At 48.7% G+C, this 16073-nt stretch overlaps 1 protein-coding gene across 2 annotated transcripts in view; it reads right to left on the reverse strand.

Annotated features, from left to right (window-relative positions):
• Nucleotides 1-2749: 2749 nt before the first annotated feature.
• The window catches only part of Itga10 (integrin subunit alpha 10), a 21419-nt gene continuing 8095 nt past the window's right edge, over nucleotides 2750-16073 (reverse strand). For both annotated transcript variants that reach the window (XM_048351916.1, XM_048351917.1), the window contains 25 exons: nucleotides 16012-16073; nucleotides 15707-15855; nucleotides 14677-14827; nucleotides 14008-14173; nucleotides 13791-13864; nucleotides 13139-13283; nucleotides 12853-13001; nucleotides 11696-11839; nucleotides 11358-11561; nucleotides 10664-10794; nucleotides 9590-9756; nucleotides 9368-9510; nucleotides 8697-8810; nucleotides 8408-8493; nucleotides 7851-7992; nucleotides 7307-7399; nucleotides 7095-7171; nucleotides 6864-6953; nucleotides 5945-6029; nucleotides 5713-5826; nucleotides 5144-5224; nucleotides 4907-5020; nucleotides 4365-4460; nucleotides 3713-3826; nucleotides 2750-3454 (listed from right to left, as the gene is read on the reverse strand). The exon at nucleotides 16012-16073 is cut by the window's right edge and continues 66 nt beyond it. In XM_048351916.1, the coding sequence (XP_048207873.1) occupies nucleotides 3389-3454; nucleotides 3713-3826; nucleotides 4365-4460; nucleotides 4907-5020; nucleotides 5144-5224; nucleotides 5713-5826; nucleotides 5945-6029; nucleotides 6864-6953; nucleotides 7095-7171; nucleotides 7307-7399; nucleotides 7851-7992; nucleotides 8408-8493; nucleotides 8697-8810; nucleotides 9368-9510; nucleotides 9590-9756; nucleotides 10664-10794; nucleotides 11358-11561; nucleotides 11696-11839; nucleotides 12853-13001; nucleotides 13139-13283; nucleotides 13791-13864; nucleotides 14008-14173; nucleotides 14677-14827; nucleotides 15707-15855; nucleotides 16012-16073 (2957 nt within the window). In that variant the 3' untranslated portion in view covers nucleotides 2750-3388. The remainder of the gene's footprint in view (nucleotides 3455-3712; nucleotides 3827-4364; nucleotides 4461-4906; nucleotides 5021-5143; nucleotides 5225-5712; nucleotides 5827-5944; nucleotides 6030-6863; nucleotides 6954-7094; nucleotides 7172-7306; nucleotides 7400-7850; nucleotides 7993-8407; nucleotides 8494-8696; nucleotides 8811-9367; nucleotides 9511-9589; nucleotides 9757-10663; nucleotides 10795-11357; nucleotides 11562-11695; nucleotides 11840-12852; nucleotides 13002-13138; nucleotides 13284-13790; nucleotides 13865-14007; nucleotides 14174-14676; nucleotides 14828-15706; nucleotides 15856-16011) is intronic.

Consider the following 16073-nt stretch of genomic DNA (forward strand, 5'->3'; position numbering starts at 1 on the left):
AAAACTACTACCTAGAAAAGTTAAATGTATCTGTGGTCAAACAGGTTTTAAGCACTATATCCTAGATTTAACTCCAGATCTGTCTTCATTATTAACTACTGTACTGCACGGCATCTCATGCTCAGCCATCTCTTTATTTAAGGCTATAGAGCTAATAAATAAAAGATGGATGATTTCAATGTAGGCGTCTGTGCTTCCTGAACCTACACACTTTATACTCTATTGTCCTGTAGGTAAGTAAGAATTACAAGAGGCTATGGCACATCTCCCATGGGAGAATCGCAGAAAATATTTTAAAATACTTCATAACCTTGCCTTCCAGGAAATATACTATATAAAGATGCAGGCAAGCTGGGTGCTTGTGACTCATGCCTGTAATTGTAACTACTCAGGAAGCTGAGATCTGAGGATTGTGTTTCAAAGTCAGCCTGGGCAGAAAAGTTTGTGAGGCTTGTATCTCCAATTAACTACTAAAAAAGCTGGTAGTAAAGGTGTGGTTTGAGTAGTAGAGTTCCAGCCTTGAGCATAAAAGCTAAGAGACAGGGTGCAGGCCTTGAATTCAAACCCCAGTACCCAGCACAAACAAACAAAAAGAATCTGGTAAAGGGGCTGGGGATATGGCCTAGTGGCAAGAATGCTTGCCTTGTATACATGAGGCCCTGGGTTCAATTCCCCAGCACCACACATACAGAAAATGGCCAGAAGTGGCACTGTGGCTCAGGTGGCAGAGTGCTAGCCTTGAGTAAAAAGAAGCCAGGGACAGTGCTCAGGCCCTGAGTCCAAGCCCCAGGACTGGCCAAAAAAAAAAAAAAAAAAAATCTGGTAAAGTAAAAATTTACCCACCATTTTTTTTTGCCAGTCCTGGGCCTTGAACTCAGGGCTTGGGCACTATTGCTGAATTTCTTTTGCTCAATACCAACACTGTACTACTTGAGCTACAGCACCACTTTCGGCTTTTTTTCTGTTTATGTAGTACTGAGGAATCAAACCCAGGGTTTCATGCATGCTAGGCAAGCACTAAGCCACATTCCCAGTTCCTACTCACCATTTTTTTTTTTTTTTTTTTTTGGCCAGTCCTGGGCCTTGGACTCAGGGCCTGAGCACTGTCCCTGGCTTCTTCCCGCTCAAGGCTAGCACTCTGCCACTTGAGCCACAGCGCCGCTTCTGGCCGTTTTCTGTATATGTGGTGCTGGGGAATCAAACCTAGGTCCTCGTGTATCCGAGGCAGGCACTCTTGCCACTAGGCTATATCCCCAGCCCATACTCACCATTTTTTGAGCAGGCTATGTTCTAGGAAACTCAGAGTCATAAGTAATTTGACACAGAACTTTGTCTTCACCATCTGATATATATTGTCCTCTCTACTGGGAAGTGCCCAGAGAGATCACCTTCTGCTGAAGGTCAGATGCATACCACAGTAAACATTCATCCAGGCCTCAAGAACATCCTGGAAAGACAGGTTCTATGGCCAATGCTCCCCCTCAGCAATGGAATCTTTCCTCTGTCTAACTTGAAATGAGCACTGATTATTCAAATGCTATCAGAGTTGCACTCTGGAGACCAATAACTGATTTTGGTATCCAAAATCTTGATGACACAAAAAGAAAACAAGTTTCTCTGCATCACTGGAAATCCAATTGCCAGTCGAGTGCTCATGACATTCAACCTAGCTTCTTGGGACTCTGAGGAAGCCAGCCTGGACAGGGAGGGCTATGAGACTCTTATCTTCAATTAACCAACAAAACAAAGTGGAACTGGGGCTCAAGAATGCCCCCCTTGAGCAGAAAAAACTAAGCAGGAGTGCAAAGTCCTGAGTTCAAGCCCATGTAAGCACATCAAGACAAACAAACACTAAAAAATAATTTTGAAAAAAAAAGAGAAAATCTAATTTTCTTTGCTGGCTATGACCAATATATGAGCAAGATGGGTAGTTTAGATATACAATTTAGTTTGGAGATTTCCAGTAAATATCACTTAAGAGCTGACAAACTGATTCTATCATACAATCCCTGTTTTAAAAATGAGTGGGTTTGCTCCAGAAACTTTTCCCTAGAAGCTATGCATACATACTATACAATCAAAGTTGGATACGTGAAGGCTTGTTTCTGAGAACTCAGCCCAGTGACTGGCTTTTAAATGACAACCTTGGGGAGCTGCCAGTTCCCTACACTGACAAGGTAAAGATTTTCCCATCTTCAAACAGCAATCAATCCTCATCCTTCAGTCCCAGGGCGCTTAAGAGAGGGGCCTGGGGAAGGCAGGTGCCGGAAGCTCCTGCCTATAATCCTAGCTACTCAGGAGGCTGAGATTTGTGAATGGTGTAAGGCCAGCCTGTGTAGGAAGGTCTGTCTAACCTCTAATTAACCATAAAAAAGCCAGAAGTGGAGCTGTGGCTCAAGTGGAAGAGTGTTAGCCTTGAGTGAAAAAGATAAGCAAGAGTGTCAGGCCCTGAGTTCAAGCCCTAATACATACACACACACACACACACACACACACACACACACACGCGCGCGCGCGTGCGCGCACGCACACACAGAAGTAAAGCAGGCATACACATACACTGCCTAGGGGATCCTGTCTTCTCTGCTATTCTAGCTTTAGCCACTTGGGGGACCCTGGCGCCAGGAAAAAAAAAAATCAGGCATCCAGCCCTAGCTTTGCTTCCAAGGAGGGCTGAGGTTGGGGCAGGCCGGCCAGCAAGCCTAGAGGCAGCTCTGTTTCCCCAGCACCTGAGGGCAGGCAAGGGTACCACAGAGTCTCAGGTTTCAGGGGTGGGTGGCAGTTGCCTGTCTAAAAGCTTCTCTGTTCCTCGGGATTGTACAGAATGTCTCTTGTGGCTTTTTCTCCTCCCTCCGTTTTTCCTGTGGACTCTCCCTATCCGCTCCATGAATCACTAGAGTCCACAGGAAAGCAGCAGATGTTGACTTTACTCCTTTCAAGCCAATGTCAGCTCCCTCCTGTGGAGTGAGGAGGCAGGAAGGTTTAAAAAGAAAGAAAGAAGTGGGGGAATGGAGGGAGATCACCTGAGTAACTCATCCTCCCCAAACTATATGACCGTACAAGGGAATGTAAAAGGAGTCAGGGAAAATTTTTTTGATTAGTGGAGATGGGGACAAATAGGCTCTGGAAAACAAAGACCCCAATGTTGACTGTGGAATAGGATCAGGAGGAGGGCAGCCCAGGGTGGGAGGGCTCCTAGGTTTGGTGCCAGCCCTGAGGTAAAGTCTCATCTCTTGCCAAGAGTATCACCAAGTAAGACTGCAGGCCTGGGGAGAGTCCAGAAGCTTCGTCTTGTCCCTGCTGACTTATCAAACCTCTCTTCTCTTCTCTTTTCACAAGGCTCTTGAAGAAGCTGCCAGGAATGGGATTTTTGAGCCTTCTTGTACATTCATTGCTCTGTGTTCTCTTTTCTTCTTTCCTCCTGGGGAACTTTCTTACGGGCAAAGAAGCCAAGCTATAGAAGAAGAGGGAAGAGTCACTGCCAAGTACCCGGATTGCCAACAGCCCTCAGACTGATCTGAAGTCTTCACTTTTGTACTTCCAAAAAATGGGATTCCATTTTATTTTATTTGGCCTTGTTTAATTCAATCAACATTTGTGTAAGACAGTGCAAGAGATCTGGGCACGACACCAACAGACTGTCCAGTACTCAGCAGAGTTCTGTCCAGCTGTGGGTGCCAAGACCCCCATTTCTCACTAGACGAATGCCTACCTTCCACAGGCAGGAGACAAGGAGAGCAAGCAGGAGCAGCCCGCCCAGGACACTGCCAATGAGGATCCACAGCGAGATGAAGACAGGGCGAGTCTGAATCACCTCCAGGAGGCTCTGGTGAGAAGAGAATTCTGTGTGTGTGTGTGTGTGTGTGTGTGTGTGTGTGCGTGCGCGCGCGCACACACACATATGCATGCCAATAGGGAGCTGAAAGTCAAACAGGGCCTCTCTCTCGCTTGGCTTTTTCCACTCAAGACTAGTGTTCCACCACTTGAGCCACACCCCCACTTGTTTCTTTTTTTACTTGTGAATTAGAGAAAAGAGTTTCATAGACTTAACTATCCAGTGGCTGGCTTTGAACTGTGATCCTCAGATCTCAGCCTCCTGAGTAGCTAGGATTACAGGTATGAGTTACCAGTGCCCAGCTGAAGAGTTGTTTTTCCCATGAAGCCTTTATTCCGTTCTCTTGACCCCACATTTTAGCAAAGCCTTCCCCCCAAAGAGAACCTTAATATAGGAATATTAGTGGTCATCATTTCTGACTTCCCCACTGCTGCGTGGCAGAGGTACTCTCACCCTGGGAAAGCCTTGTCTCTTACCCCATCCTGTCACCATTATTTTCACAGCTCTCACATTCATTCTCCAGCCCCACCTCACTCCAGCGGGAGGCTTCGGTCAGCTTCAAGACGCTGCTTTCCTCAGTTCCCAGCTCGAAGGTGCTCACCACGGTCAGAGACTTGAACTTGGCCTGTGGAAGAGTGGTAGTAAGACATCTAAAATGAGCCATGAGGCTCATGTCTATAATCCTACCTACTGAGGAGGCTGAGATCTGAGGATCATAGTTTGAAGCCTACCCCGGGAAGGAAGGCTATGAGATGTCAAATAACCAGCAAGAAGCCGGAAGTGGAGGAGTGTGGGTCAAGTGGTAGAGTGCCAGCCTTGAGCATAAAAGCTAAATGAGAACTTAAGGCTCTGAATTCAAGCTCCAGAACTGACTGGCATGCATGCGCGTGCGTGCACGCGCACGCACACACGGTCAGGAAAAAAGATTAAAGAGATGAGCGACTTGCTCATGGTCCAATAGCCAGCAAGAGGCAAAAAGGAACATTGAACAGGGATTTGTTTACCTTCCAAATGAATGTCAGCATGTCAGACAGAAGCAGGAGGGGAGAAGAGCAGGCAGCAAAGGCTTACCCTCCGGAAGAACTCATTGTGGACCAGCCTGAGTAGTCCAACAGAGACCTCCGTTCCCTTTGTCAACTGCCCCAGGTAGCATCTCACCACCTGACACTGCGCGTTGCTTGAATTCTATGCGAAGAGAGACTCAGATAAGGATCCTGAAAGAAGGCTTCCTGCTCCCTCTCCTCCCCTGTCACCACACACCACACTCTACTTGCATTCTTGTTCTGGACACCCACTTGTGATTCATACCAGCCTGTGTGTGTTCTGAAGGTCCTCTGGATGCACAAGGGGCCCTGGAGGCTCCGTCAGGTTCCTCACTGTGCAGGTTGCCTATGGAAGACCTGACTTGAAACACCCTTCTAAGTCAGAGCTGGGTGGCTCACGCCTGAAATCCCAACTCAGGAGGCTGAGACTGAGGACTGTGGTTCAAAGCCAGCCCAGGCAAGAAAGTGCATGAGACTCTTGCCTCTAATTAACCACCAAGAAAGCTGGAAGGGGAGCTGTGGCTCAAGTGGTAGAGTGCTAGCCTTAAGGGAAAAAAGCTCAGGGACAGTGCCCAAGCCCTGAGTTCAAGCCCCAGGACTAGTGCATGCATGTACACAGGCATATGTGCACACACACACAATAATAATAATAATAATAATAATAATAATAATAATAATAATAATGATCAGAAGGAGAAGGAGGAAGAGGAAGATCTCACAGGAAGAGGAGCCCCAAGAGCAGCCAGCCTAGGGAACTAATACTGAATCTGGCTTCAGTGAGCTCACCAGCTCAAGGCAGCTGGGTTCCACATGCTCTAGCCCACCCAGACTCACATTGCTCGTGACGACTTGGGATAGAGACAGGAAGTAATTGCCCCCATGGGCTACAGCTGGAAGGAGGGCAGAGAGGACGAGGCCACGGACCACATAACAACCAAGGTTCTGAACCTGAGAGAATTGGAAGTGGCAAGGGACACCATTGAAATCCATCGGAGATTCTACCTATCCTTTCCCCACATAGCCATTCCTCCGCAGCCCCCCGCCCTGCCCCCTGTCAACTTCTCACCCTGAGAGTGGTTCTGAATTCAGGGCCAGGATTCATTGGGAGGGTCCTGTAGGGGTGAACCTCATAGCGGTGCAGAGTGGACTCACTGTGTAGTCAGGAGGGGGAGAAGGTGACAGCCATGACACAGGGACACGGAGACACAGGGTCAGGGAAGGCAGGAACAGCACATAGAAAAAGTGACAGGAGTACAAAGATTAAAAAACATGGAATATAAGTCAGGTGCTGGTGGCTCATGCCTGTAATCCTAGTTATTCATGTGGCTGAGATCTGAGAATCATGGTTCAAAGCCAGCCTAAGCAGGAATGTCTGTGAGATTCTTACCTCAAGGTCATAAGGCCCTGAGTTCAAGACCCAGTACTAGCAACATTTTTAAAAGAAAGAAAGAATCTTACTTTCCCTAGTTTTAAGGCTTTTCCAGATCTTGAGTTGGAATAAGGAGATATAGATCATGATCATGCACTTGTATCAAGTCTTGATTATATTCCAGTGTGTGTGTGTGTGCACGTGCACATGCACGAACGCGCACCCCAACAATGGGGCTTAAACTCAGGGTCTGACTGCCATCCTCTGGCATTTTTGCTCAGGGCTGATATTCTACCACTTGAACTGCAACTCTACTTACAACTTTTGGCTGGTTAGGGACAATAATCTCTTAGACTTCTCTATGCATATTGACTTTGACCCAGGATCCTCAGATCTCAGCCTCCTGTGTAGGTAGGATTGCAGACATGAGACAACGGCACCCAGTCCAGATTTTATTTATTTTTTTTAAAGAAAAGGTTCATCATGGTAGGAATGAGGACAAAAAGATTTGACATTTGTGTTTCTAGGGACACTGAGTCCCATGAACAGAAAGGGAAGAAACAAAGGATATGAGTCTGGGGTCCGAACTGGGTTCCAGCCAGAAGCTGGGCCATACCTGGAGAACAGGAGATGAGGCTCATACTGGATGTAGGCAGATGTATGCACTGTATTATCTTGAAGGGTTCCATTTCTCTCCAGGCTACTGCTGTAGAACCAGGGATGGGGGGAAGTTCATACACCAGCCCTCCTCAGATACCCTTCATCACCAACACAGGAGTCACACAGCTCCTCCCCCAACTTCCAGCCAACACTCAACAGGAGAGGGAGGAGTGTCCTCGGTCCTCACCTACTTGCCGTCAGCCTCACCCACACCTGACTCAGAAGGGAGACACAGCTAAACTCAAACTCCAGCAGAAACGTCGCCTAGGGGCAGGGGACACCAAGGTAATGGCAGATTACTTCCCTTCGGAACCCTTTGTGCCCAAACCAACACCCAGGCTCCCAGGTCCCAGCCACTGGTTACATGGAGCCCTGTCCTCACCCCAAGTCACAACTCACCTTAGCACCAGCCTGGAAAACTGGATGCCCCACGCTGCAGAGCTGCGCATGGGTGGAACGGGTTGTGCACTCCACTTTTATGATGCTGTCTCTCTAAAGGCAGAGTAATGTGAGTGGGAGCTACAGTTGGGCTGTACCCTCTCCTACCCACAGCCTATAAAAACTGAGCCTTTCTTCAGGGCAATCAGCTGGCTCACGCCTGTAATCCCAGCTATTTGGGTGGCTGAGATCTAAGAATCACCATTAGAAGCCAACCTGTGCAGGAAAGCCTGTGAAACTTACAGCTCTAATTAGCTAGCAAAAAGCCAAAAGTGGGGGTGTGGCTCAAGTGGTAAAATGCTAGCCTTGAGTGACAAAGCTTAAGGACAATGCCAGGCTCTGAGTTCAAGCCTTCCACTTCATTGTAATGGTGCATGCACACACACATGCACATACACACACACAGGCATACATGCATGCACACACGCACACACGCACCCTACAAACAAGGTCAGACTCTAATCTTCCTCCTCCTCCTGCTCTCACATCCCCTCCTCTAAGGTACCTGAGGAGCAACACTAGCCAGGTGGAGGTTTCTAGAGAAGTTGAGATCCAGGCTGGTGTAGTAGGCATTTTCTTTCCTGTTCTCCAGAGTTGCTGACACCAGTACTTTCCGCTGGCCACCTCGAACCACAAATGAAGCCTTCCTAGAAGTGGTGGATAAAGGGGAGACCAGGAGATGCCCATTGATGACTACCACTTCTGTGATCAGGGATAAGAAACAACCCCTGAGGCAGGCATGCCTGTAATCCTTGCTACTCTGGAGGCTGAAATCTTAGGATCGCAGTTGGAAGTAAGCCTGGGCAGACAGATCTGAGACTCTTATTTCCCAATTACCCAGCAAAAAGTGGGAAGTGAAAGTGTGGCTCAAGTAGTAGAGAAACAGTCTTGAGTGAAAAAGCTACAAGGGCACAATACCAATACACACACATACACACACACAGCAACCCTGCACACACACACACACACACACACACACACCACACACACACACATACCCTTCCAAGGCCCCTCTGGCCTGTCTCAGATCACCCTATTTGCCCAGTTCATGTCCATACAAACCTGGACCCTCTGATGTCCATATTGGCTCGAAGCACCAGGTCAGTGATACATTCATTATCAGGGCCACAATCTTTTGAGAAGGGGACCTGGAAGAGAGATGAGGTCAGGTCAGGAGGGCTGAGAAAAAGGCAAGGAGAAAGGAATGGAACTTGGGGAAAGAAGAGAAAAGTGGGTATACTTAGATTAGGGCAGCCCCTCCATCTTCACTCATCCTCCCACCCCTTTCTCTTGAATTCACTGGCAGGTAGTACTGGGACCCAGAGGCAAGGTGGGGCTTAGTACTCCTAACCAGCTTTCCTATGGAGGCCGGTGAGCGTTCATCCAGCACAGGCCCTGGTTTTGTGGTATTGTCCAAGGCAAAGGTCACTGTCAAGGCCACGGGACGGAGGTAATCCGAGGTATCCTGTGGGAAATCAGCATCATGAGGAGCCAGGTTCTGGGTACAACTCCAGTCCCTGGTACAATACAATGCTGAAGTGATCGTTTATGGTGCACTTGCTGTGTCCCAGGCACTGTGCTAAGGTTTTAACAAGACTTTATAAATTGCATTCTTTTTTGGCTTTGTGCTAGACCTGGGGCTTGAACTCAGGGCCTGGGCACTGTCTTTTCCCTTTTTTGTGCAAAGCTGATGCTCTGGAGCCACAGCTCCACTTGCACTTTTTTGCTGGTTTGTTATAAATAAGAGTCTCCTGCCTGGGCTGGCTTTGAAGCATGATCCTCAGATCTCAGCCTCCTGAGTAGCTAGGATGACAGGCATGAGCCATCAGTAATACCACTTCAATTATAGGGTTAGTCGCCCCTTTTCAGATGAGGAAACTGAGTGTTGGGAGAATTGCCAGTGGTGAATGGAGGGGTTCCAATGTCCATCACACTGACAGCTAGGTCTGTCATCTGCTTTCCTGCTGATTCAGCTGACGCCCAGCCTGCTCCTCATGCAGGGAGGCCCTGCCCGCTCCTTACCAGCACATGGAAGCAGAGCCGCTCACAAGTGACATTCCCCACACTGACTCGGAGCCGTCGAGGTGACAGTCGCTGGCCAGAGCCATCAAAGGCCGCCCGGACCCCTGCTGTCCACTCATCCAACGATGCGGTGAATCTTATGTCTGAATGGAAGAGGCAAGGTGAGCACCGTGGTGGATGTGGAGACCCAGGCCAGCAGGGGCTGAGGGTTGGGTCACTCACCGAACTGGCGATCCCAGCGGCCAGGGGTGCGAGACGTCACTTGGAAGCAAAGGACTGCGGTCAGGCAAGCTGCATCCTGGCCTCGCCGCCTACAGTCCTTCTGAACCACACTGATGGCGGCCGGAGTCACATTGAGTGATGGGGCCAAGTGGACAATGGGCCTGGAGCTGGGACCAGGGTAGGGAAGATACTCTAGTGGCAAAAGGACAAGCCCTAGGACTGGGAATGTGGTTTAGTGATAGAGGACTTGCCTAGCATGCATGAAGCCCTGGGTTTGATTCCTCAGTACCACATTAAAGAGAAAAACCAGAAGTGGCTCTGTGGCTCAGTGGTAGAGTGCTAGCCTTGAGCAAAAGAAGCTCAGAGACAGTGCCCAGGCTCTGAGTTCAAGTCCCAAGACTGGCATAAAGAAAAAGGAGAAGCCATGGAGATCTGGAGTCTGGTGGCTCACACCTGTAACTCTAGCCATTCAGGAGGCTGAGATCTGAGAATCAAAGGTAGAAGCCAGCCCAGGCAAGAAAGTCCATGAGACTCTTATCTCCAATTATCCACCAAAAAATAAATAAAATAAAAGCTGGAAATGGAGGTGTGACCCAAGAAGAGAGCCAGCCCTGGGTGAAAAATCCCAAGCCCTGAGTTCAAGCCCCACTACTGGCACAAAGAAAAGGAAAGGTTAGCATTGGAGAAGTAGGACCCCAGACTGGGGATATAGCACATGTATTTGCTGAATATGCATGAGGCCCTGGAGACACACACACACACACACACACACACACACACACACACACACACACACACACACAGAGTCAGATAACAGATCCAATTAAGTAAACATCTGGATGATCTCATTTGATTTTTACAATAAGCCACAAGTAGGTACTACTATTATTTTCATCCTTTTAAACTTAGGACATAGGATAAGATGAGCAAGAAACTTGGGTTTCTTGTCCCTATGCATCTGTGCAGTGTTTCCCCCTACTACAAGAACCAGAGCCCCTCACCTGAGCCCCCTCCCCACTACCAGAACCAGAACCCCCCTCACCTGCCACCCCCACTGGAACCAGAGCCCCTCACCTGAGCAAGATGGCCGCCCCATGGGCACCCACAGCCACGTCCACCAGATCATCTCCATCCAGATCTAACCTTCCATCCACACTCCGTCCAAAGTAGCTGAGGGTCTGTGGCATGGAGACAGCAGCAATCCGCTGAGGGGAAGAGAGTAGAGACTGAGGCAGGGATTCAAACCTGGCTGCTCAGTCTTTCTGCCAGGCCCTCCCTCCCTCCCTCCCTTCCTTCCTCCCTATCTCCCTTCCTTCCTCCCTTCTTCCATCCCTCCTTCCCTTCCTCTCATCCTTCCTCCCTCTCTCCCTCCTTCCCTCCTTTCCTTCCTTCCTTCCTTCTGTCCTACTTTTCCTTCCTTTCCTTGCTTTTTTCCTTCCTTCTTTCCCTCCCCTTTTCTTTTGTCTATCTTTCTTTCTCTTTCTTTCCTTTCTTCCTTCCTTCCTTTCCTTAAGTCCTTTTTTTCCTTATGCAGGTACTGGGGCTTGAACTCAAAGCCTGGGTACTGTCCCTGAGCTTTTTTTCTACTCAAGGCTAGAGCTCCAGTGCTTGAGCCACATCTCCACTTCACCTTCTTGATGGTTCATTGGAGATAAATGTCTCACTGACTTTTCTGCCCAGGCTGACTTCCAATTTTGATCCTCAGATCTCAACCTTCTAAGTAGTCAAATTCCAGGTGTGTTCCTCCCACTTCTTCTGCACTCCTGACCTGGGCGGGACGAGGTCTAACTCCCCGATGAGTTCCATGGTAGAGGTACAGCGCTCCTTGGTGCCCATCCTCCAGAGGTGCTCCCACAGCCACGTCGGAGAAACCATCTTGGTTCAGATCAGGAAGAGCACCCATGGCAAAACCAAACCGAGCATCCTGGGAGAGTTCTGGCTGAAGTGTTCCTTGGAGCATCAGCAAAGACTGCTAGTGGAGGTGAGCACATAGGAGATGCAAATTTGGCCTTCTTGCCCTCTCCAGGAGCCCTCAAATAGATGTGCCATCCCTCCTCCCACCCCCACCCCCATCCACCAAGTCCTATGTGCTAGCAGAAGTCTCACCTGACCCACAGCATACACATAAATACGTCCTGTCTCCTTGTTCTGGGGTCCCAGGAACATGGGGGCAGCCACAAGTAAGACATCTGTTGTTCCATCACTATCCGTATCCAATGGACAAAGCTCACTGCCAAAGTAGGAGCCAATCTGGGAAGTGGTGAGTAGTGATCACCCCAGAGAAAAGGGAGTCATGGTAGACAAGAGGACACAGCAGGAAACACTATCCAACCTGCCAATCTGATCCTCATATCCCTGACAGACTCTGCCCATCCAAATTCAGACTTTCCACTGCTGCATGCTCTCTCTCTCTCTCTCTCTCTCTCTCTCTCTCTCTCTCTCTCTCTCTCTCTCTCTCTCTCCAAATTCCTGAATTCAGGGCCTGAGTGCTTTCCCTGAACTTTTTTGTTCAAAATTGGCCTTCTACCACTGTGCCACACCTCCACTTCCCGCTTTTTGCTGATTAACTAGAGATAAGAGTCTCCTGGACTTTCTGGCTTGGTCTGGCTTTGAACTGTGATCCTTACATCTCAGTCTTCTGAATGGCACCCATGCCCAGCTCCCTAACCCTTCTTCTTTTTTATTGGTTGTGGGGCTTGAACTCAGGGCCTGGGCACTGTCTCTGAGCCTTTTTGTGCTCAAGGCTAGTGCTCTGCCACTTGAGCCACAGCACCACTTCCACCTTCAGAGTGGTTAATTGGAGATAAGAGCCTCACAGGGACTTTTCTGCCCAGGCTGGCTTCAAACCACAGTCCTCAAATCTCAGCCTCCTGTGTAGCTAAGATTACAAGTGTGAGCCACTGGTGCCCCACTCCCCGCTCCCCCCCCCTTTTTTTTTGCCAGTCCTGGGTCTTGAACTCAAGGCCTAGACATGGTTCCTGAGCTTCTTTTGCTCAAGGCTAGCACTCCAACACTTGAGCCACAGCGCCACTTCCAGCCTTTTCTGTTTATGTGGCGCCACTTCCAGCTTTTTCTGTTTATGTGGCATGCTACTACTAAGCTACATTCCCAGCCCCTCGCCTCTTCTTTTAAAAAAAATATTGTTATTATAAAGGTGATGTACAGAGAGGTTACAGTTACATAAGTCAGGTAAAGAGTACATTTCTTCTGGCCAATGTCACCCCTTCCCTCTTTATCTCCCCCAACACTTCATGATGGCATACCTGCTCCCCCTGGAGGCTCTGGGCGACCCTCACAGCCCCATCTTTCTTCAGCTGGAAGGCAATCACTTTTCCTCGGTGTCTAAACCTAGGAGCCCCTGAGAGAAAGAGCCGGCGTCCACCCCGCAACAGCATGGAGGAAACAGAGTACCCTAGAAGGGAACAAGGCATCTCTTATAAAGGTCAGAGCAGAGACTTCTCAAGGCATGGGAGATGAAGGAGCAACAGCATGATCTGAGAGGCAGGGCCTCTAGGCTCCTCCTGGCTCTCCCCATCCCCTTCTGCTCACCCAAATAGGCTGCATGGTTCTGAAATTCAGGGGGAAACTCATCTTCCAGGGCTGTGCGTGGAGGGAAAAGGCGGCGACCTTCTTCAAGCCATAACACTGAGCCCCCCCAGTCATAGGCTCCCACCATCCCAAAAAGAATTCCATCCTGCAGGGCAGAACCAGGAGTTATTGAGAAGGCAGTGGGGAACAAGGAGAAAAAAAGTCAGTTGGGACACTGGTGGCTCACGCCTGTAATCCTAGCTACTCAGAAAACTGAGAGCTGAGGACTGTGCTTCAAAGTCGGCCTGGGCAGAAAAATCCCAGACTCTTATCTCTGAAGTGGAGCTGTGGCTCAAGTCAAAGAGTGCCAACCTTGAAGGGTAAAGCTGAAGGAGAGCACAAGACCTTAAGTTCAAGTCCTAGTACTGACACAAGAAAACAAAGAAAAAAAAAAGAAAGGAAGGAAGGAAGGAAGGAAGGAAAGAAAGAAAGAGAGAAAGAAAAATAATTGCAAGGACTCATAAATGATTTTTCTTTTTCAGCTCTGAGACCAGGATTCAACTTTGTACCTGACACTCATTGGCTGGCACTCTACCAATTGAGCCATGCCTCCAACCCCTCATACATGAATCTGAGGCTGGGAGCTGTCACAAGGAGTCAGAGTCTGTACAACCTGTAGCCGATGAGTGGAGAAGCCAATCTGAGACATTTCCAGCCCAAAGGAACTTTCATTTTCTCCATGGGAACCTTGCAAATGAGAAAATAGCAGGGTGCTATCAGAAGAAAGTTCCCTTTTGACCTACACATCACATTCTGGAACTCCACTTATTCTCCCAGACACCCCCCCAACACACACACTGCCCCCTCCCATTTTCTGGGGCAAGTAGTACCCTCAAGGCCAAAAATCCGGTCTCCTAGTGCATCCACAATGTCCGTTAGTGCAGCCTCATCAGTGACATTGAAGAAGAAACGCTCATCCGGATCACTGGCGATGGCTCTGATTTCCTGCAGGAAAGTGCTGGGGTCTCGCTGCCGTCGGAGGTAATGACCAAGGACCTGAGGCCAGGAGAGCGAGATGGCACCTGTTACACAATGGAATTACTCGTGTATCTGGAAGAATGAGTTTATATTATTTGTATACAAATGGATGGATCTGGAAAAACTCATTTTAAGTGAAGTAACTCAGACTCAGAGAGATGAAGGGCACATGTTTTTTCTCATATGTGGAAGTTAGACCTAAATTATGTGAAAATGAAACCAGGATAATTGAAGGGATGGACAGGATTGGGAAAGATGGGGGAGAGAGATGAAAGAAGTGACATGGATGACATTGAATTGAAACTTATTTGTGCAACTACTTAAAGGTAATTTTTTTTAAAAGAAAGAAAATATAAGAAAGTAAGACAAAAAGATGGTGCCCATTCTCTGTGAATAAGGAGTGGGCACTGATGGAACAATGGCAACTGAAATGAAGGGAGGGAAATAGACTGAAGACTGGGAAATAGTGAAGGCTTAAAGTTCCCAGTCCTAAATCCATCTAGAGCCAGATCAATTCTTACTGCGATTCCATAGCGTGTCACCCTCCCTGCCTCACAGGCCTTCAGGGCTGCCGGGAGATCTTCCCCATCATGAGACTCTCCATCAGTGACAACGACCAGTAGCCTGGCAGCCTCTGGCCGGCCACCCCGGGACTGGCTGAATCCCTCTGTGCTGAGAAGAGAGACATATAATTTCGTGTGTGTGTGTCTGTGTGTGTGTGTGTCTGTGTCTGTGTGTGTGTCTGTGTGTGTGTATGCATGTGTGTATGCTAGCACTCTATCACTTGAGTCACAGCTCCACTTCTGGCTTTTTTTGGTGTGGTTAATTAGAGATAAGAGTTTCACAGACGTTTCTGCTTTGGCTGGCTTTGAACCATGATCCTCAGATCTCAGCCTCCTGAGAAGCTAGGAATACAGACATGAGCCACCAGCACCTGGCACACATAAAATGTAATACAGTCAGTAATTCACTGCGGTCAGGCATGTGGCTTTTCAGGCCATTTCCCAGCAATGTCTAACAGAACCAGTGAAGCTAGAGTAGAGGGGTAGAGTGCTGTCTACAGAGGTAAATAAAGACATGGAAGCCAGGGGCAATTGCTCACACCTATAAATCCTATCAACTCAGGAGGCTGAGCTCTGAGAATCATGGTTCATGGCCAGCAAGGTCAGGAAAGTCCATGAGAGTTTTATCTCCAATTAACCACCTAAAAATCAAAAGTAGAGGTATAGCTCAAGTGGTAAAGTGTTAGCCTCGATCAAAGAAACATAAGGATAGTGCCAGGCCTTGCCTTCAAGCCCCAGTACTGGTACACACACACACACACACACACACACACACACACACACACACACACCCCAACCTAGACCCTGTGTAGAAATATAACAAGAGGGGATGCAAGCACAACTTAGCTTTCCTCCATGCACAGGTGGTGTGTACAGAGACAAACATGCCAATATCCTGGTACGTACATATTACATCCAGAACCCTCATCCACCCCTTTTCATCCTTCATCCTCTGCCCTCCCTCCCAACGTCCCTCCCCGAGCCTCACCAGGCCACCATTATTGCTTGGGCAGTCTTCGTTTCTCTGCCCTCCCGCCGACTGAGGTTCCTTGCTGCTCTCACCACTTCTTCCTTGGTCCGAAAATCTCCGAGGGACCACTCATGCGTAGGGCTCTCCCCATACTGCACCAGCCCCACCTAACAAGAATGTGTGCACCCCATGAGATGAATGCGGGAAGGAGGTAGAGGAGGGAGGAGACAGAGGGAAGAGAGGGGAGATGAACATCTGGGTATGATGAAAGGTATGGCCTGCATTTCTCTTCTCCCAGGCCCCTCCAGATTGCCTGCACTTACCTGAATCTGCTCTGGATCAATAAACAGTCTCCCTACTAGCCTCCGCAGGAATGTCTGAACTT

The sequence above is a fragment of the Perognathus longimembris genome, chromosome 7, assembly GCF_023159225.1.
Source record: "Perognathus longimembris pacificus isolate PPM17 chromosome 7, ASM2315922v1, whole genome shotgun sequence".
Lineage (NCBI taxonomy): Eukaryota > Metazoa > Chordata > Mammalia > Rodentia > Heteromyidae > Perognathus > Perognathus longimembris.